Source organism: Dendrobium catenatum, unplaced genomic scaffold (genome assembly GCF_001605985.2).
Source record: "Dendrobium catenatum unplaced genomic scaffold, ASM160598v2 fragScaff_scaffold_537, whole genome shotgun sequence".
Classification (NCBI taxonomy): domain Eukaryota; kingdom Viridiplantae; phylum Streptophyta; class Magnoliopsida; order Asparagales; family Orchidaceae; genus Dendrobium; species Dendrobium catenatum.
The window spans coordinates 401212-414802 of record NW_021318999.1 but is presented as its reverse complement, the minus strand read 5'-3'; the positions used below and the strand labels follow the sequence as shown (position 1 = coordinate 414802).

The 13591-nt window shown below is 37.8% G+C and overlaps 2 protein-coding genes across 7 annotated transcripts in view; one reads left to right on the top strand and one right to left on the bottom strand.

The window, feature by feature from the left end:
- Positions 1–1617: 1617 nt before the first annotated feature.
- Positions 1618–3203, bottom strand: LOC110109398 (trafficking protein particle complex subunit 12). Its single transcript, XM_020840460.2, has one exon. It carries the CDS (start codon positions 3157–3159, stop codon positions 2104–2106), a length of 1056 nt encoding a protein of 351 aa, XP_020696119.1. The 5' UTR covers positions 3160–3203; the 3' UTR covers positions 1618–2103.
- A 4001-nt stretch (positions 3204–7204) lies between these two features.
- Positions 7205–13591, top strand: part of LOC110109426 (E3 ubiquitin-protein ligase CHFR) — a 45623-nt gene continuing 39236 nt past the window's right edge. For 5 of the 6 annotated variants that reach the window (XR_003700651.1, XM_028694671.1, XM_020840495.2 and 2 more), the window contains exons 1-3: positions 7205–7478; positions 7686–7833; positions 8014–8108. Coding sequence is in view for 5 of the 6 variants with exons in the window: in XM_028694671.1 (XP_028550504.1) it covers positions 7421–7478; positions 7686–7833; positions 8014–8108 (301 nt within the window). In the remaining variant the exon portion in view is untranslated. Of the gene's footprint in view, positions 7479–7502; positions 7633–7685; positions 7834–8013; positions 8109–13591 lie in introns of those variants that run through there. The other variant, XM_020840496.2, reaches the window with a different exon arrangement.

Here is a 13591-nt window from a genome sequence, read left to right as displayed (position 1 = left end):
TACATGGAAGACTAAAAAGTGCAAATTTTATGGCCCCTTATGAACCATAAATGACACATGTTGACTTGATAGACGCCCATATGGTTATTCATCTATGGTTTAGTCCTCGGTTTGAAGGTGAGTCACATGTGTAATGACAAAAATTTTAATTAATTAATGAACTGCTAAATACCTGTTTTGAAACTGATTAGAAAGCATTACATGCATAAAAATTTGAGCCGCGAACATTGCAATGCTATATGGATGAGTGCAGCAATACTTCTCTCTCTATTTAGAGGGTTCTAGGTGATGAAGTATAGCAACGTTGGATTTTAGAACAACGATTCTAGTTTCTCTGGTCTACATTGTTTGAGGAAATCACTGTGGCACTATGATCTGGAGTGCTGCAGCACTAGCACAATCAAAATACTTTTATATGAAATATCAAAATTCATTATTCATTTTAAATACCATAAGCCATCCCGCTCACCCTCATTTGCAAGATTTGGTTAAGAGAGAGAGAGAGAGGAAAGGGAAGAGAGAAAGTTGGTCTCCAACATTTTCATCGTCCTCTCAGTTAGCTAGGTTATTCATATCATGATAGGTAACATTTACCCTATGCATGTTTTTAATGATTTTCGTTCTTATGATTCTCTCTCTTCTACGTCTGATATAAGTGTCATATCTCATGATCTAGCAAATTTTCAATGTGTAACTTTTGATATGTAGTAGATATCTTCATTATGAAAGTTTTAATTTTACATTGAAATTTCATTGGATAGTTTTGCATGTGTCATTTTATCTAAAATGAATGGGATAAAAAAACGTATAAGTTTAGACATGAAATACATAACATGTATAAAGGCTACAATTCATATTTGACATAACATGCATTATAACATGATTATACTGTTAGGACATGCACATTGGTATATACATGATATATATATTATTATAGTGATATATATGTTATGCATGTGTATGTAAGCAAGAAAGGTTGGTTAGAGATGACTGATTGATTCATGTTAGCTATATGAATGATAGCATGTATAGGAGGATAGATCGATGAGATTTACTTTAAATAAAATTCATGTGTAATCCTGACGGATATGAGGCTGTGTCTGATATGATTGATACACCGATGGTAGAGAGTGACGAGTTTTTTATGCCTCTTATCCGGGAGGTTTTGCTCCGCCTAGTAGAGAAGTCTTGAGGTTCATACGAGTTTTTTATGCCTCTCATTAACGACTATTCTTTGACTTATCCGACTTCAACAAGCTACTTCCTCTAATTGATGAGTACCTATGAGGGCGAGGTGGCTGTCTCGGTCGAGCAATAATTATTATTACCCATAAGATCCGAGTCCTTCTAATCTGACTTGTCAAACACTCTACAGTAGCATGTATGAGTGTACACTACCAGTACTCAATTCAAAACTTCAATTCAGTTAATATCATCCATACTCCTCATCCTGGACAATGGGATCAACCCATGCAAATGTAATAAATATTCCAATTTAAGTCTTGCACAATTATAGTCACTGACCTAGTAATCTCTAAGCAATGAATACAATAAAGCTACAGCTAGATAGCACAGAGGTCGCAAGAAAAAAGAACTTCAATTTATCAAATAGAAGTGTAAGTAAAGATCAAAACAAATAGGAATTACAACCAAAATGGAAGTCCTGCACAGGAAATAAAGCCTCAGAGGTTCCCAAACAATATTTGGTAAGGTGACCCCGTTTAATTTTCAATAAAATTATCCAAAAAATCTTATCATGGAACTAAAAGTATCTAACTTCAGCTATTACAGCGGCATGATATAATTTTTTGATACATCACACACCTATTTTCTTCCTGGAGTATGATTTAAACTAGTCTGTGATCACTTGGGAGTTTACAAATCAAATTTCAAGCAACTTTACTGTTCATCCGTTGCGCTTCAATTCATAATTGAGTTCCAATTGTGCTTCCACAAAAAGAATAACAAGGATCGTTACATTAAAATCCCTGAATCACAAGCAGATATAATCTTCATAGACAACTACCGACCTTGCTTTTGAGCTTGAAATGAAGCCAATCGAGAAAACCACCAAAGAAGAAAAAAAAGACAAGAATACCTAGTTCATACGCGAGTACAGGAAGGATCGAAATCATCGGGTGCAACCTTAGCAATCCAATTGCTCAAACTCTTCTTGATATCCCCATGTTGAACGTAGGCCAGCTCATACATGCTGCACAGGTTCACCACCAGTGTCTCATTTAACGCCGCAGTTGGCACCCTCTCCAATGTCCCCTCCAGTTGCTTAATAGAGTCCGACAAATCCCTGGAATACATCAAGCACAGAGCCTTATTGTTCGCCGCCACCACATCACTCGGGTCCCTCTCAATGCACTCCTCGTACTCCCTCACAGCCGAAACATAATCTTTCGAGACTACATAACCCAACGCTTTATTCCTCCCCACCAAATTATGGAACTCCGCTCCGTTCAACTTCATCGCTTCCACCTGTGCAAAAGACTCCTTCGAACCGTCCAAGTCCCCAATCTGAAGCTGAACATAGCCGAGCCGCGATAGAAGAAACGGATCGGAGGGATTCGCGACGAGGAGCTCGCGGATTAAAGCGAGTGCCACGTCAAATTCCCGGTTGATGAAATGGTTACAAGCGAGGGAGCCAAGGACGAAGGCCTCGCGGCGGCGCCAGCTGTCGCCGGATCGGGCTCGAGTGAAAGCGAGGAGGGAGTAGAGGCGGTCAAGGGTCTCGGAGCGGTTGCCGATGCGCTGAGGGAGATCAGCGTAGAGAAGGCGGATAGAAAAGGGGAGCATGGAGCCGCGGAAGGAAGGGTAGGTTTCGGGGTAAGAGTCATATAGGAAGCGCGGGTGGTCGAAAGGGTCTTCGGGGTTGTTCTCAGTGGGGGAGAGGGAGTCGATCTCAAGGGAGGCATCGGCAAACCGGCGGAGCTTGTGGAGGGCTAGGGCATTAAAGGAGAGGTAGACGAGGTGGTCGTGGGGCTTGGAGAGGACAGAAGTGGTGCGGGCGCGGGAGACTTTATCAAGTACGGATCGCCATTGGCCGCGAGCAGCAAGGTCGAGGAGGGACGGCAGGTCCGGGGCAAGGTCGCCGGGTGATGAGAAGCGAACGAACGGAGAGAGGGGGTCTTCTTGAGTAAGGTTTTCCATGGACTGACTGAGGACCAGACGGTGGCAATCGTATATCGATCTTCCTATATTGGCGAGTGATTTGGGCTATATATATAGTAGAGCCTAATTTCAATTAACTGTCCAAAAATAATTACATTAATGCTATAGAGTAAAATACAATTAAGGATAGCTAAAGCTTACGAGATGAGTTGCAAATAAAAAATATAGCGATGCTCACTGATGGAAAAAATCAAATAAGTAAAAAACAAATAAAATATGGACTCATTATAAAACAAGGTGATCAAGACCCTGTCATTGATTATGAGAGCATGAACTTATACTGATCAACAATCCCCTAGTCACAAGGACCATCCAAAGGGATATAAATGTGGTGAATAGTATTCATTATAATCTATCAAAAACTCTTGTTAGTAGCATTGAAGGGTAATATCATAATGAAGCAACATTGTTCCAAAAAAGCCTCCAATAATAACTTCAAAAAATAGTGAAGGTGCGAAAGATGAAGGGGAGCACCAGGCCTCGAACAAGTATGACCAAATAAATCAGAAAATCATAGCAAAAAAAAACCCACAAAATAGAGTTAAGGAATAAGCTATTTAATGAGCCCAATATTTCTCAACAGTTTTGAGGAAAAGAGCTTTCTTAATCTTAGAGCATGTTATAGAAGGACTATCAGTAACCACACCAAATCTCATAGAGTTTCTTTAAAAAAAAAACAAGTAGTAACCAAGTACAAGTAATTCTTAGCATCTTTTCTAAAATTATTCAAAAATGAAATGTAAGAGAATAATTGCAAAATGGTAGGCCTCAAGCGAAGATTAGAGACCTTAGGAAGAAATCAAGGAATGTTGTAAAAAAAGTGATGACACTAAAAAAACAAATGAAAAGGAGTTTCTCCAAACTCACAATAGAAAGAGTACATAGGAGGAGAATTGATATTTCTTTTGTTCAGAGCATAGACAGTTGTTAAGCCCCCAATCAAAGGTAGTCATGTTAAAATTATTAAAGAAGCAGGGGGTGATGTGTCACAGTTCAACACGATAGAATATGTCCTGATCAGATTAGGTTGTGACAATGTTTAAGAGTTTGGACTATATGATGTGTCAAGCAGATTTAATTTTAACTGAATGCCAGAGTTAATGCTGCTACTGAGTTGGCTTTGTTTGGATCGACCGAGGATGTTGTGTGTTGACCCAATATTGTAATGCTAAATGTGCAAAGTTGTGGCATTATCAATGGAGTGAAGATTGGAGTGGCCCATATTCTGATTTGAATCAATTGGATTCATTGGAAGTTCAAAGTCTTGTCATACTAATAGCAGCTTTTAGGATGCAAGTTTCTTCGCCTAATGATGTCATTTATGTGTCTAGTGAAGGCATATTTGTAGCAGAAAGGCTGCTGGTTTCTGAACTATGCCAGGAGAACATGGTGGGTTTTCAATAAGAGCAAAATTCGGTGGTGTGGCATCAACTGGAGTCGGTAAACCCAAGACTCTGAAGTACTTCAATTTTGGTTGAACAATACAATGGATTATGGGAGGAACAAGAGGTTCCAGTAAGTGCAATAACGGGCCTGGGATTTCTTACAGTCGTTGGATAGCTTTCTTCAAGATTGGATGAGGACTCGGTGAGTCTTCCAAAAGTTCTGTAAAATAGTGAAGGAGTTTGAAACCAGAGCTTGAAGAAGAAGCCTTGTTCGGCTTCTTGGAGAAAAGAAAATCTGGAAAAAAACTTTTCAGAAAAGAGCAAAAGCTATTTCTTAATATGGCATACCTATTACAACCCCAAGGCACTTATTTAAAACCAAAATAGGCTATAAGGAAAGCCACACACACAAACTAAAGAAACTAAAGAAAGCAAAAGAAACAATCCTAATAAAATCTGGAATAAATCCTAACAATCACCCCCCTAATTCAGATTTTACAAAACATCAGAATCTGTCCAACTGTCTCCCAAATCTGCGGCTATGGCCAAGCTAACTTCTGGTTCAATCCCTTGAGAATAATTTGGACAAAACCTCTTAATATGCCATTCTTTATTACAATGATAGCACTTCCTGTTGGTATTGAATCTACGTGATTCTGATCTTCCTCTAGCGATCAGAATATTGCCATTCTTGTCTTCCTTTTGATCAGATTTCCTTCGAACATCTTTTGACATTAAAACGGACTTAACCTCCGTTAATGTCAAAGTTTGCTTACCATACAACATAGTGTCAACTATGTTTTCATACGTCTTCGGTAGAGAGCTGAGGAGTATAATCCCTTGATCTTCTTCGTCAATTTTCACATCCACATTCCTGAGGTCAAGAATCAATTTATTGAAATCGTTTAAATGCTTTATGAGTTCTTGGTTTTCTTCCATTTGGAGCATATACAATTGTTTCTTCAACAACAATCGATTTGTAAGAGACTTTTTCATATAAATTGATTCAATCTTCCTCCATACCTTCAATGCCGTGTCTTCTTCAGCAACCTCTCTTAACACTTCGTTTCCGATAGAGAGAAGGATGATACTGTGCGCTTTCAATTGAATTTCTCTAGCCTTGGCTCTGCCGGTGATTGCTGCGAGATTTTCTTCAAAGATTGCATCGGAAAGGCCTTGATGAACCAAAAGCGCCTTCATCTTGATCCTCCAAAGACTGAAATCATTCTCCCCCTTGAACTTGTCGATCTCGAGCCTTTGCATCAACATGATGAAGAAATCAAGTTCTTGAAATCCTCTGTGCGAATTTCTCCTCACCACTTCCTGATTCTCTCGGCGTGCTTCGGTGCGGCTTAACGGTTCAAAAAACTATTAACTCAACCACAGCTCCCCTCCGGTGAACTCCCGAGCAGCCTCCTCCCGTGCGTTCTCCGCGCCCAGCCGTTCCAGAACGCTGTTCCAGCGCCCTTGCACTCCCCACGCCGCCTTCTAGCACCACGTTCGCCTCCGGCCGGCCTCCGTGTGCTGCCCCACCGCGTGCCTGCTGTCCCGTGAGCTCCTTTGGCTCACACATCCCAGCACGATCTTCTTGCGCGTGCCCTGCTCTTCGCCAACCTCACGCCTCCAGCGATCCTTTCTCTACACGAATTGTTGCACTTCCATTGATTCTTGCTTCACCATGATCGGATCTCCTTGGCTACAAGAATTTCTTCTTCCAGGCGTTTCTCCGGTGAGGAGTTTCTTCCAGGCGGATGAAGAAGAAGAAGAAAATGGAGTTGGGGAAGAACCTGATCGGAACCCAGTGCAAGATTCGGAAGGTGGCTCTGATACCAAAATGTAAAATAGTGAAGGCGTTTGAAACCAGAGCTTGAATCTCATATTAAAAGGAAAAGAAGGTAAGAGTTTGGAAGGAGATATATGCTTTCTATAGTTATGTTGTTGGCCATTATTTGCATCAGGCTTTTTAGTTCTTGCTATTTCTTTTTAGTAGTGAGTCCTCTCGCCAGTCAAATTCCGAGCTCGAACTCCAATTGAGCTTAAAAGACGAGCTCGAGCTTCACTTGTGCCACTGAAAATGAGCTCACCGAGCGGCTCGATTCGGCGTTTGAGCTCGCTCTCGATTCCACATCCAACCCTCGTTCCATGTTCAAGCCTGCCTTCCACATCCAAGCCCGAGTTCGCCCCACCATTTCACTTTGCATTCGCGTCCGAGTCCAAGCCCCTCCCGCGATCCCGCTCAACAAGTAATTGAGTTGAGCTTCATTAGGATTGAACTAGAGCTCGATAATCTAACGAGCTCTAAATTTTGCCGAGTTAGAGCTTGAGCTCGAAACTCATTAAGCTTGACTCATAAGCTTGTTAATGAGCCGAGCTAAAGCTGGCTTGCGAGTCGACTTGACTCGTTGCACCCCTGACGAGAACATAAGAGACTAATTTTTATTGGAAATGGGTTTGCTTCAAATGAATTTTTAGATATATTTTTCTAATAATATAAATAATACAATATTTTTTATTTGCATATATTATAAGTCATATATAGTTAAAATTTTTTATAAAAGTGTATATTTTTAATTTATCACATAAACTCCCTTATATTATAGATGCAAAATCTTAATTTCAAAAGCTTTTAATTCGAAATGGGTTGCATGAGTGTCCAATGCTAATGATAGAAATAGATAAAAATGAGAAAAAGATCGAAAGAGTTTGGAAGAGGGGCCGCTCCAGGCTTCTCGTTGAAGATTTCAAGAATCTTGTTGCAGAAGGACGAATTTCGTAATATTAGTGGCGTTCAATAAACAGAGTTGTGCGCTCGAGGACACGGAGAGCATCCTCAATCCCTTCTCGTTGGAAAGAAAATGGAGGCCGGACAATGCTCTGGATCGAAGGAAGTGGACCGGCCATGGGCCAAATTAGGTATATTTTAATCACTTTATCTTCTTCCTTTATCCTTCGAGTTATCCTTCACGTGCTGGAGTTCTAATTCGGGAAAGGGCCGACAACCTATCTGTTGACTACCATCGCCAGAAAGCGACTGGTAGTCATGCGAGCTGCAGAAATTGGAAAGAAGGTAGTTCTCCATCATGATTTTTTTAATTTGAAGATTTTACTTTGATGATGTAGTGCCAAGGGATGTCAGGTATCAAGAAATTAAAATCATGTCAGCAGAAGAGGTTATATGCTCTCAAGTTACGGATTCATCGCTAGATGCTCTTGAGTGGTGCGCCATTGTACGCGATGGAAATGGTTCCGCGGTAATTAAAAACCTGAGGTTAGTCCTTTGTGCATTTCTCACTTCTTTGAAGAGGTTTCCTCTGCATGTATTCACGTGCTGATGTTACAAATAGGCACCTTGGATTAAGTGTTCTGTGCATTATTGGCATTACCTTCATGCAATTGGTAATTGATAGTAACTCTTATCTCTTTATCTTATGTAAATGTCTCGATGAAGCTCAACAGCAATCTTAGTTGATGGAAATCTTGTACAAGAAGACTTGGTGGCTTTGAAAAACGGAAGTGAAATCGTTGCGGGACCTAATAGAGACGGTCGGTAACTTATTTTACAATTCTTCTGTTAAGTTAAATTATTGGTTGATATTTTGATGCTCTTATCTCATGGGCACCTCATGTATGTGTTTTTATGCCATTCTTATCAGTATGCTTTGAAAATGATTCCTTATTACATTTTCTTTTTAGTATTGTTATAGATGTCCCCATTAGCTGTTATTTTATGTAATTTATTTTTTATTTACTAGGAAAAAGCAGTTCCTTTTATTTTATACTGTAGCACTGGTTGATGGAATGTCTAATTTTAACTTATCACAGTATCATTTGGAACTTTAGTAATAAGAGAAGTCTATGCTGGCAGCTTTCAACTAATTGGTGAGCTAATTAACAACTAATTTTTATTGTGTGTTTAGGTGATAATCCTCATTACATATAATATATATTATACATGGTGTATATTGAATACTTAAATCCTCCTATTCACTCATCGTTTCCCTTTCTTGCAAGAGTGATTTGTGAATTTGCAACAATACACCAGTAACACCATGTACATTTGCAAAATAATATCTTTGTTCTTTTTTTGTTCTCTCTCTCTCATATGCCTCTTCATTTTAATCCTTGTCTTTCCGGTTAGTTTTTGCCCTTCCAACTTCAAGAAACCCTTTTGTCATCGAGTTATTAATGATCTTCATCAATTTCTATTATATTTTTTTGTCTTTGCCCTCGTATTTCTCAATGGTTTTGCAAAATATATGGTCATTGGAGTGCGGTTCAAGTATTATTAGTGAGGGAAGTTGTGTATTTATATCCACAAGAGATTTATCTTTTCTTATTATAGTGTTTTTGTTCATTATTATTTTTTATACATCTATTGTTATTATTATTATTTTTCCAATTTTGGTATAATTGAAGTTCTATTTGTGGAAATTAAATCATAATTACTAACTTATTTTATGGGGTTTGAAATCGATCATTTCATTACCATTTGAGTTATAATTCTTAAATTTTCTCTTTACATTCAAAGAAAGCGTGCTATTGAATTATTTCTTAGTTTTAATCTATGAATCCTCAAATTCCCTTGCATGTTTTCATTTAGAAATCATAAAATATGCATTAAGAAATCCTAGCCTTTAGTTGTTTTGTATCAAAACTTTAAGTTGTGTCAACAGGTCACTTAGGAGCGGGGCTCACTTTCAGAGTAACTCAATAGATCAACGAAAGAGAGAAATTTAACTATGTTGCAAAATCAATTGATTGACTAGTTGAACAAACAAAATCTACTGCGATGATATAAAATGGTTTAAACATGAATTAATGTATTGGAAACTAATTAAATTAATGTACTTGAACTTGAAGTAAATTCCAATCATGATAACAAACCAATTCATTTGAATGCCAATTTTGATAGGAGACGAGCATATTAATAAACATTTCATGATACTTAATAATAGTGCTTTAAAAATCATAGATCTCAAAATTTTAATATAATTGTTGACATTACAAAAGCTAGAGTTGAAGTTTCTAATTATATGGTAAAATTGAACTTAAAAAATTTTATTGACTGTGTACTAGATTTAGATAACTTCTCTGATTGACAAACATTATTTTTTTAATTATAACTAAGATTTGTAAAAATGAAATTGGCTGGGCATGCTTAAATTTATTAGATGAGCATGGATAGACAAAAGGAAAAGTTTGGAAGGGAACCTACCATAAAATGTGTTGATATTGTATTTTTAAAAGAAAAATATTTTCCTTTATCCGATTGTGATTGTTTGCGTGATGGAGTTAATTCATTTAAACAAGGTATTAAAATTGTTATTGAATCCATGAACAAATTTAAAGAAATGTTATTGTGTTTTGAGATCATTGAAGATCCTAAAATCACACTTTGTAGATTTTGTTATAGTTGGAGACTTGATATTAAGAGAGAGATGACACCCATCACATTATATTACTTATCCATGTTTTTTCAACTTGCATTATATTTTGAGCAAATTTTATTTTTTTATGTCCAAAAGGATTATTGTATTTTAATGGAATGCGTCATTTTATCAAAGTTATCAAGTTCAGTCTATTGTAATTACTATATCCAAGGGTAGTAATACTACTATTAATAAGGACGCTAAGGTAAAATCACCTATATGTGCATTTGGGTCTAAGATTTTGTATTGTTATTGTTGACTGTTTTAGCAAAATGACACATTTCATCCATTGTAAGAAAACATCTGATGCATCTCATGCCGTTGATTTATTTTTTAAAGAAATTGTAAGACTACATGATATATCTAGAACTTTTACCTATGATAGGGATGCTAGATTCTTAAGTCATTTTTGGAGAACACTTTGGTTAGACTACTCTCCAATTCCATAGTGCATATCATCTACAAACAGATGGACAAACTGAAGTAATAAACAAAAGTTTAGGAAATTTGCTTAGGTGTCTTGTTGGAGAAAGACCTTCTCAATGGGATTTAATTTTATGTAAGATGAATTTGCTTATAACAATTCCCTTAACCGATTTACTGGAAGAACCCCATTTAAAATTATTTATGGCCAACCTATTCCCACATCTTAGACCGAACTTCAATACCCATGCCTAGTAGAATTAGTGCCGAAGCTATAGAAATTAGGGTTGCAAACGAACCGAGCCGAGCCGAGCATGTGAGTGTTCATGTTTGTGTTCATTTAATATCAGGTTGTTCAAGTTTGGTTCATGTTTGTTTGAGTTTTAATGTTTGTGTTCATGTTTGGTTCATTTAAATTAATGAGTGTTCATGTTCGGTTCACGTTCAGTTCATGTTCGTTCGTTTATTGCTTATCGAGCTTTAAACAAACAAACATGAACGAGCTATAAACGAGCTCTACTTTTAGATGTTCATTAACTTAGCAAACGAGCTTTATCGAGCTTCCTAACAAACGATTACTTCGAGCATGTTCGTGAACTTAATGTCGAGCTTTATTTATATTATTTATATTTATTAATTCTATAATCAAATATTAATTATTTTTATCAAGCTTATTCACAAGTTCACTATCGAACACGAATCGAGTTTCTTATCGAGTTTGTTCACGAACTTCAAATGATGTTGTTCGCGAACATAAATGAGCCAAACGCATTAGTTTCAAGCTTGTTTATTTAAGAATCAAGTATTTAAAATATTGTTCAAGTTTGTTTGTTTAGTTAATTAAACGATCACGAACGAGCTTTAATGGAACCAAACAACGAGTAGCTCGTCGAACGTTTGGTTCACTTGCAGCCCTAATAGAAATTATTGATCATATTCAATCGATCTAATGTCAGGTCCTAGAGAAACTTCGTATGACAAATGCTAAATACAAAATAGTTGCTGACATACATAGGAGAGTGTGTTATTTTCAAGAGGGAGTTTTGGTTATGGCTTACTTTCGACGACAAAGCTTTCCCATTGGTACATTTGACAAACTAAGTCGAAAGAAATTTGGTCATTTCCGAATACTATGAAGATTGGGAACAAATGCTTATCTGATGGATCTTCCACCTCGGAACTTCACCTGTGTTTAATGTTGTCGATTTTACTACATATGAAGGATAACCAACTAATTCAGTAGACATAGAGACCTTTCCCCTCACCATTCCAGCTCAAACAAAAGATGATCGTATTGATGATGTTTTGGACATCCGTAATACCTTGTCTGGTATGGAACGCACCGACAGTTCTTAGTTAAATGGAGTGGGCGTCCCTTGGCTGACTACTCGTGGATTGAAGCAGAGGAGTTACGGATTCGTCATCCTGATATTTATCAGCGTGTTACTGAGATATTCTCATCAGCAGATGAGATTCTTCCACAAGAGGAGAATTGATGCAATCAAGGATTATCATTTTATATTTTGTATTTTATTTCTTATGTTTTGGATGTTATGTAATTTTGGACGATGTTTTTTTTAATGTGCGATATGATGGTCAACTCATGATCAAACTTGGATTTGGTGCTCTTAGGTATTTTCTCTCCTTTGGCTTTCCGGTCATGTTGAATTTGTTTACTTGCTTCCTTGATGGCTAATTGGTCATTTAATCTTGGGCTGTTATTTTTCCTTAATTGGCTTGAGCCATGTCTTCCCATGTTGGCTGGTTGTTGTGTGTTCCCCATGCATAATTTGGATTCAATGTTGCATGGTTTTCCATGCAGATTTCAATTTTCCCTATACTTGGAATTCCTGCTGCTAGTTTTCCATGCAATTTCAATTTTCCTTGGGCTTATGCTGCTGGTCGTTCACCTTCCCTCTTTGTTGATTCCTAAGTCTAGTGTTTTATCTTCTCAAAAAGTGGCTTTTATTGGCTACTTAGGGTGGCACATTTATGTAGGCATTTTAACTTTTATCTCCTATAAATATAATTGATTTGCTATTGAAAAAAGGGTTGTTGTTGGCTGAGATCTAAACCAAACTTGAGGGTTTTTTTCCTAGCTTGAGAGCATCTTTTTCCTATACCTATTTCCACTTCCCAGCCTTCTATCTATTTTTTCTCTCCACAGTTTTCCTTCCACTTGTATCTTTCTTATCCAAATATTGTGAGTGAAAGGTGTTGGTGAGCCCATTTGTTGGTATTTTTCGGAGGAGTGTTGACTTGAGCATGATCGAAATTTCTGTGGCGAACCACTAGCTTGATTTTTCTTTTGAGCACCCGCACCCTTCTCTAATTTTCAGATTTGCATTTGAGGTGACCTTTCTAGGTTGTTCTGAAGGTAATTTATTTTATGTTTTAGTTTATTTCTTGCAAGGTTTCCTAATCATTTACCTATATCTGTTTACTATTAAGTTTCATTCAGTTATTGTTGGCTTATGTTTTATTGAAAGAAAGTGTCCCGTTGAATGCCTAGTGTTCTCCTACTTGACTATAGAATTTAGGCTTTATGCAATTACCCTCCAAAGCAGTCTTTGATAGTCTCTTCACTTGATTGGCCAAGTGCTCAAATCTCTCACGATAATCTGCCATTGATTCTTCCTGCACTAGTGCAAAGAACTGCTCATAGAAGTCCCCTCCCTTCCCGGTTCGGAAACGTTCCAATAAGAATGCCTTGAACTCTACTCACTCCAACTTCGTATTGGCCTCCACATGTCTCTCCATTGGTACCAAGACAACGCCTTCCCCTCCAAACATAAGCCCGTTGCCGTCAATTTTTCCTCATCCGTCAACCCATTGACTGTGAAATACCTCTCCACCTTATAAATCCACCAGTGTACATTCTCCCCTTCAAAAATAGGTATATTCAGCTTCCGCACCTTCGTATCTCATCCGTTTCTCTATATTCCTCCATAGTTTCTCCTTTCCCAAGTTTTTGGCTCTCCCCAAGTCTCCCGATCTTCCCTTCCACGCTCATACCCAAACCCCTATTCGCTTTCTCCCCTCCTTTCTTCACAATCAGCACCCTTCCTACCATAATCCCTATCTTTTCTCTCCCAACTAGCACCCCTTGGTTCATGCCCCCATAACCATGCCTCTCTCCATACCTTTGCCCTTTCTCCTTCATGATCTCCACAT

What these genes read in the sequence shown, in the direction of transcription:
- LOC110109398 (XM_020840460.2), bottom strand. Translation starts at nt 3,159, where the DNA reads ATGGAAAACCTTACTCAAGAAGACCCCCTCTCTCCGTTCGTTCGCTTC.